We start from the raw sequence: 18,566 nt of genomic DNA, 5'->3' as shown, positions 1-18,566 counted from the left end.
TTCCCTGCATTCTGGAGGAGATAGTGGCTCTGGCTTTGCCTGGAAAACATGTTTTATTATTGCATTATGGTGTGTGTGTGTGCAGTGGCTGCCTTGAGCCTTGGCGGCTGGAGCTCGGTGAAGAAATCCAACGCTGTCCTCTGGGCTTGTACACAATGGGACATTTCAAAGGATCAACACTCACACCAATCAGAGCAGCATTCACTGGAACAAAGAAAGGCACTTCCCACATCCATGCCAGATCTTGCGTTTCCTACCTCCAGCTGTTTCCACCATAGATGTGTTTAAAAAGAGGGCAAGAGTTTTTTTTTTTTTTTTTTAATAATGAGGAAAGTGTTTGTTTTAATATCAAGTGAAAAAATAATCTTTAGAAGTTAACCCTTTCTTTGTCAAATTTAGGGCTGAACTTAGTGGAGTGTTTTGGATGATTCTGAATGAAAAGGCTTATGCTGGAAAATTCCTGGCTATCCATACAGTAGCAATTGTCACTGCAACTCTTGTTGCAGAGAGAAATTTGGAAGTGGAAATGGAATAAATTAAGGAGGCACAGTAGATTTCCATCCTTGACTTTTACAGGACTAAGCTCTCATAAGTAACTTTAAAAAAATAGGATTATACATATGAGCAATGCTTTGGTACATTTATACACATAAATGCTTTCAGGATCTGGCTCTTATTCAGTGGGAATTTTCCTTGTGGGATTAGGCACATCAGCTCTGGGCAGATCTAAGGGCTGAGATTCGTCTGATCAATTGGGCCAAATCTGTTTGAAGTGATGCTGGAAAACAATTCATTCTCCCTGCAGTCATGCATTTCAGAAAATACTCATTTGAGTTTTTTTTTTTTTTTTTTTGGCAATATGTGAACAAGCAAATTTCAAAAAAATTAGAAAAAAAAGAAATTGTTAGTGAATTTAGATTAAAATCAACCAATTGTTAAAAATGTGTCTCTATTTCTCCTTCTACCTTCAAGCCAAAATAGTCTGGAAAAATTTCTTTCAAATTTGAGAAACATTTCCTCCCATATGGAGAACCTCTATCAAGATCTGGCCCCAAGAACATTTTCTGGCTAAGCTGTTATAAAATCCCTAAAGACAGGCTTTATTCTGAAATGCTGACAGTACTAACTGTTGGGATGTACTTGTAATTTAGGTCAGTGTGTAATATGTAACACAGGTGCTAGTCTTGGTTTTGACCTAAATAGGAGAAGGGAAATTTCACTTTCCAGACCTCTTCATGGATAGATTTAGATGCATAAATGTGTTCACATTTAGATATAAGGGTCTATCACTCTAATTTCTTCTCACTTCTGTCCTGTTTCCACTGAGACTTTCATTTAGGACCATGAGTCTTGATATCAGAAGTGCTGTTGCATGGCAGTAATATAATTTACCTGCTATATAAAAAATCCAAATAAACCCCAGATATTAAAAAATAAATGCATGACCTTCCAAAACTATTCATCTACCTACATTCCAAATTAGTCATCCTACTCCTGCACAGAGAACTGAGAAAAATCAGATACACCTGTGTTTACACCAATTTGACAGTTCGAGGCCTGATCTATGTCTCTTAGGAAAGAGATAAGAATTTTATTCTTATTATTTCTACAGCCCTTAGATTGGAATCCTGAAGAAAGAGCCACGTCCAGAAATTGAAGTTATTCTAGGTATGTACTAAAATCTTCTCAGTTTATTACCAGTGGCCTTAGCAAGAAGAGATGAGATTAAGAATAAAAATTAAGAAAAAAAAAAAAAAGAATAAAAATTTTGAAATTCTTATACACTTTGAAATGCAGGATCCCTGAAAGAGGAAAAACCCCCAACCCCGAACACTTTTCTCCTAAGCTGCATAAAACCAGTGCAGTGTCTTAGAAGAGGCTGTCTTGAATATCACCACCTGAAGTCTAGATGTGACTCTCTTCCTTCATAGTTGTTTTTATTATCTGACAAACCCAAGGCTTATGGCTGGAGTACCTCTAGAAGCAATTTATCCATTGAAATGGCGATTAAAGAGGTGTCAAATGCAGGCTGAAGGAACAGGGGGATGGCACTTTGGCACGATGTCCCCACCTGAGGATGGGACAGGAGAGAAGTGGTGTTTGCCCTGCACTTGGATTTAATTCCATGTTACGCTTGCATGGCTTCCAAGGGTGTCAATAGCTTATCTTGGCACGGAGAATAAAGCCTGGTGGGCTTTAGAGGCTGCAGCTCTCCTGTACCTGCATTCAGAGTTTCCATCTCTTTCATTCGTGTTCAGGAAGCTGAGTCCTGGAGCAGGGCTGGGGCCTCGGGGAGGGAGTGCTGTGTCCCACGGACCTGGAGCTGACTCTCAGGGGAAAGGTGTGCTTTGCTGCCATCCGGGACTCGTGGCAATCTCTGGGACACTGGGCAATGCCCCAACACAATCACACAATGGGAACTACTAGCAGAACTCAGCTTGTGAACTCCAAGTGTTGATTATCCTTAAAATAGCTCCTCGTCCCATGTTTTAGTGATTAATTACTGTGGTAAAGTGACTATTCCATTGCATTCCAAAGTGAAACAGCTGTATCACATCACACATACTCATATGCTTTATGACCAATATGAAGTTTGCAACGGTAGATAATGAAAGAAAACCACTGGATGGAAAGCAACACTTACCAACACACTGCTCCCCTCGTTTCTGGTAGCCTGGAAGGCACTGGCAGCTGAAGGACCCTCTTAAATTGACACACACTTGGTCAGCCCTACAACTGTGGGTTCCAGTTGCACATTCATCTATATCTTTATAAAAAAGAAAACAAGTGCAATATTAGTCATTACATTTACTTAAAGTATTTAGCCTGTGGAAATGCTTTACACATCTTCAAGCTGTGCAGGCTATAAAGTGCAGGCAGAAAAGTTCAGAAACACTCCCAAGACGTCATCTCAACACTTGCAGCTATCAGAAATCTGGTAATGTTTTAATTCGCATACACTGCCTTTGCAGATATTTTCAGATATGGTAATTTTAAACATTTGTTTGTCAAATACCATTAATATTTTGTACTTGTCAGTCTAGAATTTTCTGTGAACTTCTTGCAGCTTCATCATATTTGAATCATTTGCCTGTTTTGTTTTGCTTTGGTTTTTTTCCCACGCTGGTTGGATGTTTCATGCTGAATTACTCCAGAAAATTTCAGCAAATGTAGTTCAGCTCTTTCTCAAGAGGGAGAGGAGTTAGAAATATGTTGTTTTGCTGGTACTAAAAGGACTCTGCTGATCTCTTGCATGGTTCCTGTGCTCCATGCTTTGGACAGGGACTTGGAACTTGGTAGGTGGTGGCCTCATCAGGAAGAGATCTGCCTCTTGTCATTCCCATGAAAATTCTCCTAATTCAGTCAATCTGTTCAAATCTCTGGAAACAGTTTATGTATGTTTGTATTGCACAGTACAGCTAAAACTGCAAGTTCTAGCCCGATACTTTTCAGAGTAATTCAGGCAGCTTTTAGTTTGTACTCAATGCAGGTTTATACAAGTATAAAAACAGCATTTTCATTTTGCCTGCTCATTATGACTGCTGGAGGTACTTAATTATAATTAAACTGCATGTGCTGACAAATGAATTACAATTTGCTTTCTCATCTCAACATCCAAAACGTTGGAGAGCTTTTTATTGTAACATGACACAGTACAGTGAGATGACTTTTTAATTTTGGCATCATACACAATTTGGAGACTCTAGGCTGAATAAACAAATTCCTTAAAACTTATGATCTCTAGTTTACAAATCTCAGCTGACCTCTCTATTTGTATAGGCACTGGGGATGTCAGAACATCACCAGTGGCAGATTCTGGGTGGTGCTTTGGAAAAAATGATGGATTCTTTCTCATAACAAATGAAAACAATTTCAACCACAAGATTCAATAAAAAATAAACCATCAACAGTTTGAATTAGTTCTCAACGTTTACCCTCTCCCCAAATGTCCAAATATTTTACATACATCTTCCCTTTATTCAACAGAGAAGCTAAAGGCCTCTTATGTTAGGCTGCTCTTTGCATTTCTGCAGAGTGTCAGTCCTGAAGCTGCTGTACTGGTGCAGGATTTGCTGAGGTCACTGTTGTGTCCTGACACTGAAAAGCACATTCCCAGGTGTGAAGAAGACTTTTGGGGACTACAACTGGCTACCTCCTGCCACCCCTACATCAGGCAGCTCAAGGCAAGTCTTTGCAGAGACTTCATGAGCTTTGTAGTCCCGGTTCCTACAAAAGCTGGAAATAAAATTATTGTACAATTCCAATCCATTTTGTTGCAGACTGTGCTGGAACAAAGAAAATTTATTTGATCTTTAGGAGCTTCATATATGAGTAAACATGAATTTGCCTTTTAAGATGGATTAGTTAAAATGCATTGAATAATAAGCCACTCTAGCTAAAATGATTCATAGATTTACTTATGTACTCATGGTTTTTGGCTGTTCTTGATGGTAAGTTCCACTGGACAGAAAAACAATTATTGCCAGCTTGCTGCTTCCCCATCTGGAAACCCTTGGAGGGTTTTGATGTTCTGGCCAAGATCTGGGTTTGTAAAAGGTGTGGGAAGTGAAGCTGCCTCCTGCCTTTCCTAGGGAAGGGTGATAAGGTTGCCATGCTTGGAGTGGGTCTGCTCCCACCTGTGCAGGGAAATCCATGCTGGTAGAGCAAGGCTGATGTCCTAAAGGTTGTGTTTGAGGGAAATAGAGCAGGAGGAGAACAGCAGGCACCTGGAAAAGTTTCAGTGCTGGCATCTCCAGTATTGCAGTAGTTACAGATATGTCCTACTGTTGTTACTGATACAGGGGTGAGGAAGTGAGCGAGAATTCCCGTGCTGAAAGCAGTGCCAAATGTGGATTGGGCTGGTGCAATCCCAGAGCAGCCCAGCCCTTGTGGAGAATGGGAAGGAGCACTGGTGAATTTAGCAGTGATGCTGCAGCTCTGCCTGTGAGCGTGGCCAGAGAGGAGGCTCCAGCTCTTGGCACTCAGTGTGACCCAGATCACTGTCCATTACAGAAATAGTCTGTTTCCTAACTGTCCAGAGAGTTACTGGAGAAATAGAGGTGTGGGAGTCATTAGAAGGAAGCAACACCAACACTGGAGTTTCCTTGGCATGTGGCAGAGCGGCTCCATTTCTCTCTGAGGTGGTAGAGGCAGAGTTATATTTACCAGTGCACACCTACTTCTCTGCCCATGGGAAATGGCACCATCACACACTGGGGATTAATTTGGGATTCCCACAATGTGTTTGTGGCTCTTGAGTGGGTAGGTTGTCTATCTGCATTTCCTCAGGGTCTGACCAAATTCAAGTTTCCAGATTGTTTTCCCAGTTATGTCCCCCCTGTAGGGAAATCATTCACTCCCACATCTTCATTCCATTGTTGAAATCAGGCTTTTCCAATCCATGAAATTTCTAGATTTACCATGACTCTCACAGTGCCTCTGACCTGACAGTGATTTTGAGGTTCCATCAAATCCTGCTCTTAAGTCTGTATCAAATATGGGAATAAGATTGGGAATTATACAAAGCATATATTCTTCCCTAAATTGTACCACCTCATTCAAATTGATGTTTCTTGACAGAATCCCTGGGCTGAAGTGGGAACAGTAAAGGAGGCATTGGGAAACCAAACTTTTGGTGCGGACACCCATGGCCATGATTTGGTCTCTGAGAAGACACTGCAATCTGGGGCAAGGGTGTGATACAGGAACATCACAGAGCTCACCAGCTCTAATCCTGAGAGCAAGAGAAATTTATCTGACCTTTCCTCTCCAGCACAAATGTTTAATAATGTGTTACGTGCATGTGTATTTATAATAATTAAAAAAAAATTAAAACAAGGCTCTCCACTGCACACACTTGTCTCTCTGGGGAGAGGGTGAGAGAACAAACATGTGACAGATGTTTGTCATGTTGCTTAATGCACTACTGGAAAGCACTCAAGATACCACAGTGATGAGTGCAGTATAAGAAACAGATCTAGAAAGAAAATATGGGGCTTTTACAAGCTCATTCTTGAGCATCTTTCCTCTACATCCTCTTTTCCAAATTTAGTGTCATCATGATAAAGTTCATCTCCAGAACTGTTTCAGCAGCTCATTCCATAGCTGAGGCTTCTGTTAAGCAAATATCTTGCCTGATAAGAAAACACCTGAAAACATTTCCAAATCATTCCTCATCAACTTTGTTTAAATTTCATTTCTAGACATTGTACAAGCATTTGTTTGTCTAGGTAAGCCATATAAATTACACCAGTAACTGGTAATGAAGATGATCTGCTCTTTTTTTTCCTTTCTGTTTTCTAATCTCAGCTAGCATTTCTAAAGGTTGTGCTGTTCACTACACATAAACACAGGCTGTAAGTTTGTATTAGTTACTTAAAAAACCTGAGTGGTGTTTGATTATTGATGCATGCAACCTGTGAAATATGGGTTAGTTCTTAAAATCATTGTATCTCTGAGTCTGATTGATGACATTCTCAAATTTTTATTCCCAGACAGTTTTCCTCTGGACAGTTACATCCTGTGTAGGTGGAAAAATTCCTTTGAAATAGTCTGGGTGTCTTTAACAATCCTTTTGTAGATCAATCTTACTTAAAAATGGAGCTGGGTTACCTTCAGTGTCTTGATCCCTGTAATAACTGAACTGAGGGAATTGTGTAGTCTTTCATTAGGCCACTCAAAATCAAACTTATTAAGGGATTTATTTGTACTTTGGTTAGAAAAACTATTTGCAAAATGGGTTCAGATTGAGTACTTTAATTTCTGTCTGTTGCTTGTAAATGTTACGTCCAGAATACTGCACTGAAAGGACGTGACAGTTTGAAGGATTTGCGAAGCACAGCATTCAGGTTCTCTGAACACTTTGAATTCAGATCCATAAAGCATCATAACAGAGTCTTTAATCTCACTCTGTTTTTCCTGCAGGTTTGTGCTTGGTCAAACCTTGTTGTGCCCAGAATGGGTTGGGTGGTGTGGGCCTTTATCAAGCTGCTGTAGAAAATCCTTAAAATAAAGTCAAGGTCAGTCTAAGGAGAAGTGGGGCAGAAACACAACAGTTAAGGACACCATGTTTCAAGTGACGTGTGAGCTCCACTGCTCCTCCAGAAATGTGAATATAAGTCCTCAACTGTGCTGTGACAAACAGGGCCTTCAGACCCCAGTGACTCACCCTGAGGTAAATACTGCCTTTTGCAGCAATTTCCAGGGCTTTTCTAGAAAGTTCCTTTTGGAAGACTTTGCCATCCGTAACTCTCTGTGAGTTAAGAGAATGCTCTGAGCTGCGCAGGCAGGTGTCTGAGGTTTGCAGGGTGCTAGAGGCATGGTGTGAGAACCATGGAGGGCAGCAGAGCTCGCTCCTCTATTCCTTCAAAATATAAATCAATTCACATCTCATAGTTTTAATTCCACAAGCCTCGCTAATGGCTATACCCAGTGATTCTCTCATTTTCCAAAAATGTGCCCACACTGCCTCTTGAAGTGATTTGCACAATTCTGTCCCTCCACTGCTGACTTTGGCAGCCTGCTCTGTATTTCAACCACCAGTTGTGTACAACAACAGCCTGACTTGCTTTTAAGCTATAGCTTTCCCTAACCCTTGTGTATGGCTCCCTCTTTTAGAGATAGTTTTTCTGCTTCTCTCCTGCACTCCATTCTCTCAGGCTCTTATCTAGATCCTTAAAATTTTCTTGCTAGTCTCTCTTTCTCAGCTCCAACCCTGGCTCTGTTCCCTTCCCACTGTGACTCACTTTTCCCAAACCCCCTGACTCATGCTGCTTGCTCACTTATGCAACAGCTTAATCTCTGCAATTTGCTTCGTATCATTAGAAGCAGCCCATAAAACCAGGAGATGCATTTCACCAGGGCTTTGGACTTTTAGAGAAAAAAATGCTATCCACATCCACCTTCATCTTATTTAGGCCACTTGAAGCTTTCCTCCTCCTTTCCAGCGCATACCTGTATGTTGTGCTCAGAGTTGGAGAAATGTTTTCTTAACTAACTCAAGTGTGTCTTGCTCCTGTGAATGAAGTGTTCAGCTTCTTGCTGCTTGCTGACTCTCAAAATATTGCAATATGTTACAGCATCCTCTTGCTCTCTGTGTACATCCTCCTCTGTCCAAACAAAATGTTTTCAGGTTGCTTTTCTCTATCCTGGTCCAGAGCAATATTCATATTCCACTATATAAAAAAATAAAGCTCTTAAAATATTTTATGGGATTGAAATTCTTATTTCTGTCCCCACTGAGAAGCATCAGTGGAGCAGCTCCTGAATGGTTCATAGAAATCCAAATCCGTGATGGTCCCACCAATGTCATTGTTGCATTTGTCATGGATTGCAGTGAACCTGTTCTTAATTTGTTTTGAATGTAAACCATAAATATTTTACTTAATGGGTTTAAATTTTTTGAGTTCTCAGTGTGAGTGAGGCCAGAAAATGACTTGGTCTATTTTTCTAATGGATTAATCTGAAGAGCAAACATCAGCTCCCACGTCAGCAATGGCACCAGACAGTCTGATATCAGACACGCAGTGATCTGCACGGGGCTGCAGCATCACTGACAATTTACTTAACCTCTGGGTTCTGTCAAAACTTTCTCTTTCTGCCCACTTCATTAACTTCTATTCTGTCTGTAAGATATTTTATACTGTCATCTTTCAGAAAGAACCACCTGAAGATAACATACTGGGAGAAATTAGACCTCTATAGTTCATCCATGAGTATGGGCTTATTTTATTTGAACAAATTAAGTATTCTGTTCCTTATTTATGTTTCTTATATTGTTCTTGCAACTGAAGCCAGGCTCACTGCTATGTCGTTTCCTGGATCCTCCCTGATCCTTTCTTACACATAGGAACAACATTAGCAACCTCCAAATTCCCTGGTTCCCTCCCCAGCCTTAGCAAGCTATCAACAATTTCTGTCAAAGGCTTTTCTATTTCCCTTGCTACTTCCTTCAACATTTGCGATGTTATTCATCTGGGCTGGATGCCCAGACAGCTTTTAACTCATTGGTGTTGGGAGGTTGTGATTTGTGGTGGTGGAGCCCAGCATAAGATCTGTTACATAACATCAGGACAGGAGGCAGCAGGAGATGAAATATCTTGAGAAATTTCCAATTCCTGGAATGGCAAAACCTGCTAGTGCAGAGACCTTCACTCCAAATGTTGTCACTGGCCAGTGGTGTCATAAGGGACCCTCTCTAATTCTGCACAGCTCTGCAGCAGCCCAACACCTCCCCCTTTTTTACTGGTTTCTCCCTTTTAAATTTTCCTTTGCCCTTTCATGTGAAGTATATTGGCCTGATTGCCCTGGTAACAAGTTTTCACAGCTGAGCGAAGGTAACCTGCACAAATACTTGTTTGCACAGGAAAAAGAGATGTGAGAGCCAAGACCTACATTTAAGCAAATAGGTGAGGTAGAATGTTTAAATTAATGAGATTTTCCTGAAAAAGTGCGCTCCGTTTGGTGTGCTGAAATGTTTCCCCTCTCCCGTTTGAGAGTGCAGCAAAGCAAGTTCCTTGTGGATTTATCTCTTCCTGCTCCTGGATGTCATGGCAGAGCACAAGAGAAGCAAAGCAAAGCATTGATGTGGTGAATGTGCAAAAAGAGAACTGAATGCACAACTCGTTGTGTGATTTTTGTATTTGCACTGCAAACGTCTGAGCAACCTCTGTGGATCTGGGCAAGTTACTCAAGCACAGTGATTCCAGGAATAGGAAGGTACAGGAAAAGCATCCTTCTATTAACAGACCAGAGTTAACAAGCTGTTGTAAGTGAGCCTGCCCTGCAATTTTCTGTCACAATTATCTATTGTCTCTGGTATGTCCAAAGCAAATTGACTTATCACCCAGAACAGCTCAATAAAGGAGTGAAGCATGGCTTTCAGCACTAGAACATCTCCCACGTGCTTGTGAGAGGCAGGCAGCTGAGAAGGGAGAAAAAAAATGAATGAAGCTATGAACTGATGCATTTGAAAATGCTTTTCTTCCTTTCTCCTGCTCCTTCCCTCTGTGTGAGATGCTCCTTCCCTCTCCAGCACACACCAAGCACTCTGGGAGGTGCATTGCACACGGGAAATGGCTCCTAATTCCAAGATCTTTTGTAATTAGATGGATACTTCATTATCCAACCACAGCCACAGTGAATTAAATTAATGTGACACACAAAACATTGGTGACACATTAAAATGATCACTGCAAGTGAGAGTGGTATGGCTGATATGGTATTAGTCTGAGGCCACAAGGCCACAAACTGCTCCCAAAAGAATTTCTTATCCAATGTTACTCCAGTGTGTATTGTTAAAATAAGAACATGGACAATAACATGTCCTTGCGTTTAAAGTTTCTCAAAGGGAAGAGCACTTTAATCCCCCATTAGAAGAACACATTGTTAACTATTAATCTTCCCACTCATATAAAAGAAAAGCATTCCATGCTTTTGATGGATCTAGATTCATTTAAAATTTGCATTATTTGCTTTATTTTTGCTGGAGCCATAAATGGAGTCATTACAATCCACAAATTCAGAGCAATGTATCTGAGAGTCTCTGAGTGCTTCAAGACATGAGTTGTCATAATGGTGAGCTTTTTGATTTACATTTTGCAATAGCTTATTTTTACTTTCAGTGGAGTATTTCCTGCTGTTGCTTTCTTGTGATTTTATGCTAGAGGTCTAACAACTTGTGCTTTTTGGTTCATGCCTGCCCAAGTGGGGATCACCCACCCATGATGACCAATACACTTGGACTGTGCTCAAAAACAACAAGGGTGGATTAAACTATTCCATTATTGCAGATGAAAGAGTTCTCCCCGACATCTGGCATATCATCTTCAAAACTGATATGGAACATTTCCATAAATTCAGCTTAACGTTGTTTTTGTGAGTGTTCCAAAGTATTTTTAACATGAAGAAATAGCATGCAAACTAATTTCCTATTTGAAAGTAAATGTCTTGTTCTTATTTCTAATTCACACAGTTATTAAAAAAGTAAAAAATAAAAAAGGATGTTCACTTAACTTGAAACATACTGTTTTGTTTACTTAAGTTAATGGAAAAGCTAGTCAGTGTTTGATGTAAAGCTGCCCCCTTGCTTGAAAGAAAACCAAACAACTGCTTTTGAATTATGAATATCTCCTAATACTTTCCAGAATTATCTGAAGGATGTATTTTTTTCTTAATTACATACACTTGAAAGTTCCAAGTTCCCTCTTCATTTCCATTTTGTTTATTTCTCTCCTTGGAAACCTCGTAAGCATTTTCCTTTAGCTAGGCTTGACTGAACAAAATATCACTGCTACAACCTGCAATATTGGGGAAATCAAGGCCTGAAAGCTCATTGTGGTTTTTAATTAGGAAGCTGAAGCTCATTAAAGCTTTGCAAGCATTTTCACAGCACTTACACTAGCAGCTGCTGGATCGCTGCAAAGGAAAATATAAATATCTACCCAAAAAGTGAGTTCAGGGCACACTTCAAAAATCAACGTTCATTCTGAGACAGCTCAGAAAACAGCTCCTGCAAAAAATGTTGCTTATCTATTATGCTGGCATGTCTTCCACTGGTTTAGTCCCAGTCAGAAGTACAGGAACCTGATTTTGGGTCTTTTTTGGTAGTGGATGTGTCGCTGATCAGAGCAGCTCTGCTGACACAAGAAACAAGGGACCTTTAGAAGGAACTTCAGATGTAGGACAAGTGACTCTGAATGTTTGATATGAGCCCAATTTTATCAATACCATCTCATTCCCCTTCAGCTTTTGCAGCCTGAATGAGCCTTTTTAGGAATTCCAGTTTCCAAGCTGAGAACATTTAAGTTCAAGCTGAGTTCAATAGCAACTCTCCAAAGGAGAGGGCTTATCTAAATGATGATATTGTTTTTAGCACTAATCATCCTATCTGTTGGCAGTACCAACATGCTGCAATCTCCACAGCTCCCCACGTAAATAAGCAGATTCCTGATGCTGCTCCAGCTTCAGAAATGCCTTTGAAGGCATGATTTAGTTCTGAATTTTTCCTATGTGGTTATGTGATACTTTTAGCATGCGGCTGGACGTAGCCACAGATGCCTTGTTTTGAAGAAACGTATCTAAAATATATTTGAAGTGTTATTGGCAGGCACTGGGCTGTGAAATAGAAATGGTTAAAAGAAATTCTCACTTTCACGCCTCCTACAACTTCTGAATGATGGAAGAATAAAAGCAAACTATGGAAATAGTACTTTAAAAAAGACACATCAGTTGATTTGGTCCAAAATATACTCTAGGGATGGGAGGGGACTGGAAGAGCTGGGATAGAAAAACACAATGTTCAGGTTGCACAGTTCAAGTGAAGTGAAAGGGTGTGCAGAAGTTAAGGTTTCTGTGGCAATATAAATTTGACTATGCCAAAAACAAGCAGTGTTAGACAGTTCTGATCTGACAAAACCATCAGGAACTGGATCTTATAAATTTTTGTTTGTCTGTTTTGCCCTAAGAATTTTTATTAACTGCCTCCTCCTTAGAACTTAAGTGGAAAATTCAATTTTCCATGTAATTCTTCACATGAAGAGGGCTTAAAATTGAGTTTGAAGTTCTAAAAATTCTTTGTTTGCAAGAGATACAAGAGGTGAACCCAGGAAGGATCAAAAGTGAGGCAGAGGCATCAGGGGGAAAGAAATCAATCCTTTGAAGGAAAAATTAAAAAAAAAAAGCAAAAAAAAAAAGCAAAGAAAATAGCAGTATGGATACTAATGAAGGAAGGAAAAGGAACATGGGAAAAGCAAAACAGGAGCCCAGGGGAGACTGTGGAAAAGGGGAGATGGATGAGAGGGGTAACTGAAATAAGATGAGGGTGTGCAGTCCACTGAATTTAGTAAGTTACAGCAGTGCTTGGGAAGTATTTGTTGTTCTTTCAAAAACCTGACAAAAATTCTGAAAACTGAAAATTATTATTATTTTTGGCCCCATTCTAAGATTTTTCTGGGGTTTAGCCACAAATTTTTTTTCTGTGTTTGGGAACAAAAAAAAAGAATAAAAAAGACACCAAAGATACTTTGTTCTTTCAATGAGTCAGTAATAAATAAAAACGAACATTCTAAAAACCAGAAGTTTCCTTGGGAAGAGAGAGCTATTTTTTCTTCCAAATTTCCTTTGCCTTAAAATTGGGATGTGCTCTGCTCTCAGGCTGAGGATCTGCCTTCCCAGCTGCCTTTAAGCAATCAAGTAGAAGTAGCAATTGGGACAGCTTTGCTCCTTTCTTTCTTTCTTTTTTTTTTTTCCCTGGTGTTTGGCTGGAAAGTTGCATGGGTTTGCCTCAGAATAGATGCTGTGCTACCATAATCCTGGCACTTTTCACTGCAAATGAGATTTCAGCAGTGTTTCCTAGAGTAAGTGGAGAACTCCTGAAGCATTCTGAACATCCAGCTGCAGGGCTGGCAGGAGGGGGAAGTGCAGCAACCTGCTTTGTTTGCCTGAGCATGTGATTTTTTTCTCTTTTTTTTTTTAAAAATACCTTGTGATCTTCACAGACTCCTGGCGAAGCATAAAAGGTTAGTTTGAGTAGGGAGTGGCTAGCATTTGTTTAGAAAATAAATAGCAAAAAGTAGGCCAAATACCAGTAAAGTTCCAGTTTTAAAATATTAAACTAACACACAACATTGCTGACCTGGAAAGGTCACATGAAGTGGGAGAAAGGATGTATTTAGAGTGATTGCCAGGCAGGACGTGGGATCTCTCACTGACTTGGCAGTAGATACTTCAGCTCTATTTGCTGTTTGTAATGCTCCTTATTTGCTAAGTTCTTAAGTCTGACAAGATCCATGCTTTATTTGTCAGTATTTACATGGTATTAAGCAAGTGTGTAAATCCATTCAGAGGGTAACCAAGGCCTACCCCACCTGCTTTTTCTGCTTCATCTTTGGATATAGACAAGATGCTCAGAAACCTGGGAAAAGGGAGGCTTGGAGGGGGTTTTCCTTTGGGGACTGCTATCAGATAACAAGGTTATTTGTGACAAGTTTAAACTTGCTAAATCTGGTGGAATAGATTCAGTGCTTCCAAATCTATCACCATGAGAGTGAGGAAAGAACCGCTGAAATGACAATAGAGCTGTTAGAATTCTTTCAGAAGAAGCAGGAAGATTTAATGGAAATGTAAAGATGTCAGCATCCCTCTCTATGGCCTGACTTTAGGGCTCTTGGCAAGTGTGGAGGAGAAAACCCAACACAGCAGATAAATAATTGCTGCCACATCATCCCAGCACATCATCATCACTGCTGGATGAGATGAAAGGTATTTACAAACCAGAGGCTGCCAGCAGAACACAGGCAGCCCCAGCTTGATCCAGCTCCAGCTGTAATCAATAGGAGCCTTCAGCAAACCAGAGCCTGAAGAACAAACTGAGTGCTTTTTGAAATGTCTTACACAGTGAGCTCTGTAAAGTAAAGCTGGAGCTCAGCAGGAGCGGGGCATGGAGAGATGCAGTGGAGTTTTGCTCCACACATTGTTTTGTGGGCTTCAAAATGATACTTTCCACTGACAACTGAAGCCCCATTTTTTGTTCTTCCCCTTAAATCTCCCACTCTTCTCCTGTTTTTCTTTCCCTGTTCCTTTGGGTTCTGCCCTTCTAATTTTCCAAGGCAGAGGATGCGCCTTTGTGAAGAGCAAGGCGAGTTTATGGCACCCTATTCATTATATTTATGAATCATATCTAACTGAATTTTTCCCATAGCCCAAAGGTGGCTGATTGCCCAAAGGCACTGCTCCTAATGCCTGTTTTCTATTTATAAGGTGTATTTTAGTTTTCATCAGAAGCTGAGGGAAAGACTTCTGCTTGATATCACTTCTGCCAAATGAAACCCACAGAGAAACCGTGGCCAAAGGAATTCTGTACAAAAGTTGTCCGGGCTCTGTAATTTTGTTCACATGGGTGCATGGTAGTATACACCAGCTGCCAATAAAAACACTCTAAAATAGATACAGCACTGTGCAACTCTCCAGATGATCTTAAAATGTACAGAACACAGGTAAGGGAGCATGGAGAGACAACCAGGCTTTGTAAGGACACAGCCCGGTGAGAAAATCAGCTTTTGCAAGGTGGTCGTGAGAGGAAAAGCAGCTCCTCCAACAATCCCCGCTACTCCCTGTAAGTTGATAAAATTCCTGAAAGAGCACTTTAGAACCAAATTAAAGAAAATTGTTGCTTTTGAAGCCATTTGTGGTTGTGACCAAGTGTGGGTGCTCCCCAGAACGTGTTGATGCTCCATGAGTAGCAGAGCCAAGGACAGGCTTCAAGGAGGGAACATTGGTCTGGGCCATTGCTCCACCTCAGGAGAGTCCTGGGTCACTGGCAGGGGTTGGAGAGCTCCAGCAGCACTAAGCCCAGGACACAGGGAGAAGATCTGTGGGACAATCATTAGCACTGATGCCCGTCCAAACCGAGCTTTTTGCCTCTGGAGAACTGCAGGAATAAAAGGAATTGGCTTTGCAGCTACCGGGGGGCAGGGAAGGAACAAGCCTTGACAGATTCACTGGACAAGTTTTTTTTAATACTTTGTGGCTTGAGATGCTTCTCTTGCTTCTGGCCCAGGAAGAAAGATGAGTGGGAAGCTTTAGAACCATAGAATGGCTGGGGTTGGAAGGAGTCTTAAAACTCATCCAATTCCAACCCTATATCATGGGCAGGGACATCTTCCACTATCCCAGGTTGCTCCAAGCCCTGTCCAACCTGGCCTTGAACACTACCAGGGATGGGGCAGCCACAACTTCTCTGGACAATCTGTGCCGGGGCCTCACAGCCAAGAATTTTTTTCCTGATATCTGATGTAAACCTACTCTCTCAATGCAAAGAAATAAATTGCAAAAAGTCCCTCTCCGTCTATCTTGTAGCCATCCTTCCTGAAAAAGCACTGAGGACCTTTCTTGTCCTTTTTTTGTTTCCCCCCAAAGGTTTTTTGTTCGCTTCTCTGTGTGTTATGTTCCCCTCTTTAAAAGGCATGAGATCCCAGATCTTTATGCTCTTGCAAATGGAATGTATGAGCCAAGTGCCAGGGATGCCTGTCTGCATCCTGGCACATCTGAGGGATGCCCAGGACATTGTCAGTACATTATTTGGCACTGCCTGGCTGTTTGGAGCTTTAAGCAGACAGCCATGAATGTGTGATTAAAATCCACTGCAGAGGTTAATGGCTGGGCAGGATCCACAGGGAAACATGAGGGCCTCAGATGCTGCTGAACATAGGCCAGTGGTGGTTGGTCAAAAGAAACTCTGCTCATAAATTCTTGCAGGATGGGAGAAGAGATTTCTCAATTTAGACTTTCATCAAAGCTATTGGAAAAAACAGTCAATCACACTGAGGATTCTCAGAGATGCCTGCCTGCCTCAAATGCCTTCCAGATGGATTTAATTCCAGTGCATTGATTGTCCATTCAGCTTTGCAGTGGAGCAGGTAAGGGCAAGTCCATACCATCCTCATTGAGCTGCTGGATGGCAACAAAATTGACTGGTGGCTCTTTCCTCGTGGAAGTGCTACCTTCCAGGAACTGATGAGGCAGGAGGTGAACTGGCAAAAGATGAATCTAGGGGAGGCTAATTATATCCAAGTAATTAATGCCAAGAGCAAAGAATAGAATGAAAAGGTGAAGGAAGATGTAGCTGAGTATTAGGAAGATAGTCTGTTTATAGTGGAGAAAGAATAAATATCTATGAGCACATTCATTTCTTACCTATACGATAAAGGAGGGGATCGCTTAAAATTCTAAAGTTAAAGTGTTTTAAAGTAATTTTAAAAAATCATTTACTATTGCTATTATTTATGCAATTATAGTTGTTAACTGGAATAACCCAAACCACTGTGTGCAACATTAAGCCTTCTTCCAAGCTAATCAACCTCAAATTCGTTGTGTAAGTTTGGGAGGTCCAACCTGGATTTCTCTCTGCTCTTTGGTTTCAGAAGCTCTGGCTGTGGAGAAGGATTCCCTTGTTGTGCTGCTCCAAACCCTGAACCAAAACCCAGGATGATGTTCATGCAACAAAGAGAGAGGACAGAGGGGGGCATTTCAGAGGACAGCAAGAACCAGGTAATGAAACTTCTGGGTTGTAAAGATTTTTTTTTTTTTTTTTTAACAGCTTTTTCAAGGTACAAGGTTTCCAGACAGGGACTGCTGAAGGGAAGTTTTTTAGCAGACTGAAAACATGTGGGCTTCAGTAGCTTGAAGACTTTCATAGATAGCATTTAACCAACTGCCCTGATTTAGAGGCTGCGTTTCATTAATCAGATGCTACCAATAAATATGCAAAACACTAGTGGAAGACTAATGACAAGATTGGTTTCTGGCAGTTAATTGAACATCCTCTGTAGTGAGATCTGTATCTAAATTTATTTAGGATCTCACAGACTGTTAGTTTGCTTTGGAGATTTCATGGACAGGCAAAAAAATCAGCATGAAAGAAAAAATGTCTCAGCTAATAACCACAGGATCTTCTAAAGGGATTTCAGAGGTCCAAAAACACCTCTGACAAATGAAATCCAAGTAATGAAGGTTCTTGTACCCTGTTATTTTCTTGACTGGGAAGTGTTCAGTGTGTTTTAGGATCAAGTCCAAACAATTTTTAAGGAGTTAGGCCTTGTTTTCAATGAAAGGAAAATAAAAAGGAAGCAGAGTATAATAGATAAGTAAAGCTAAATACATATTAAAAACAAAAATCTTTCCAAATCAAAGAACAATGACCTCTTATCTAGAGAAGGTTCAGCAAACAGGTTAATTCTTCATATCGCCTTTAAACTCTTGGGCTTGATTTATTATTCCCCTTATTTGTGCAGGAATTTTTAGGCTTCACACTTTATACATGTACATGTACTTGCCCAAAATGTCCAGTGGTGGAGAGCAAGGCCCCTTGAGCCAGAAAAGCAATCTGAGAGGTTCCTGGAACGATCTCTGTGGATGCAGTTATGTGTCATTCTGTCCCAAACCAGCCCCTGCACCCATCTGCTCCTCAGAAGGGACAAAAGTGATCTGGTTTGTAGATCATCAACAAGTTGGAAATTCAACTTCTAGAAGGGATAAGATTTTACAGGGAAGATACTGAGGAGATGGTTCTTGTAATCAAGCCAGGCCTCATTTCCTAGAGAAGTGGCACGACGTATTTAGTGAGTAGAAGTGACAGCATGGCCTCATCTGGCACTGCAAATTCACAGTCCTGTTTGGGGTCACCATAAATCATCAACTGTAAAGTATCTGGTTTCCTAAAGGAGCAGCTTTATTTCATTAACATTTTGAAAAGTGACGTTGCTAATTGTACCATAATTTATCCAGGACCACAGTGTGAACTGCTGTTTTCAGTCAGGTTTTGGCCCTTGTTGCCAAGAGTTTAATAAAGAAAAGAGGAGGGCAGAGTAAGGAATTAAAGAGAAACAAGAATTGAAGGGTATCTAAAAGGGGCAGCAGTGGTAGATGTGAGACAAGCTGGGATATTCAGCAGAGGGATTTGAAAACTGTCCCAGCAATGGAACTGCAAGCTGAGTAAACAGCCAATTCCTCCAGATCAAGGCTACTCCCTCCGATACTCTCAAGCATTTCCTACCCACCCATGAGTAGGA

The 18,566-nt window shown here is 40.8% G+C and overlaps 1 protein-coding gene and 1 long non-coding RNA gene across 5 annotated transcripts in view; one reads left to right on the top strand and one right to left on the bottom strand.

Annotated features, from left to right (window-relative positions):
* The window catches only part of LOC137471683 (uncharacterized), a 34,670-nt gene extending 25,074 nt beyond the window's left edge, over positions 1-9,596 (top strand). The window contains exons 2-3 of one of the 2 annotated variants that reach the window (XR_010997780.1): positions 3,988-4,451; positions 6,925-9,596. This is a non-coding gene — a long non-coding RNA (uncharacterized lncRNA). Of the gene's footprint in view, positions 1-3,987; positions 4,925-4,960; positions 5,155-6,924 lie in introns of those variants that run through there. The other variant, XR_010997779.1, reaches the window with a different exon arrangement.
* EFEMP1 (EGF containing fibulin extracellular matrix protein 1) overlaps positions 1-18,566 on the bottom strand; it is a 45,482-nt gene that overhangs the window by 9,531 nt on the left and 17,385 nt on the right. For all 3 annotated transcript variants that reach the window (XM_068186171.1, XM_068186172.1, XM_068186169.1), the window contains exon 5: positions 2,645-2,767. In XM_068186171.1, coding sequence (XP_068042272.1) covers positions 2,645-2,767 — 123 coding nt within the window. The remainder of the gene's footprint in view (positions 1-2,644; positions 2,768-18,566) is intronic.

Source organism: Anomalospiza imberbis, chromosome 3, assembly GCF_031753505.1.
Source record: "Anomalospiza imberbis isolate Cuckoo-Finch-1a 21T00152 chromosome 3, ASM3175350v1, whole genome shotgun sequence".
In the NCBI taxonomy this organism is placed as follows: Eukaryota; Metazoa; Chordata; class Aves; order Passeriformes; family Viduidae; genus Anomalospiza; species Anomalospiza imberbis.
Note: the sequence above shows the minus strand (reverse complement) of the source record. Positions and strands in the feature narration are given on the sequence as shown.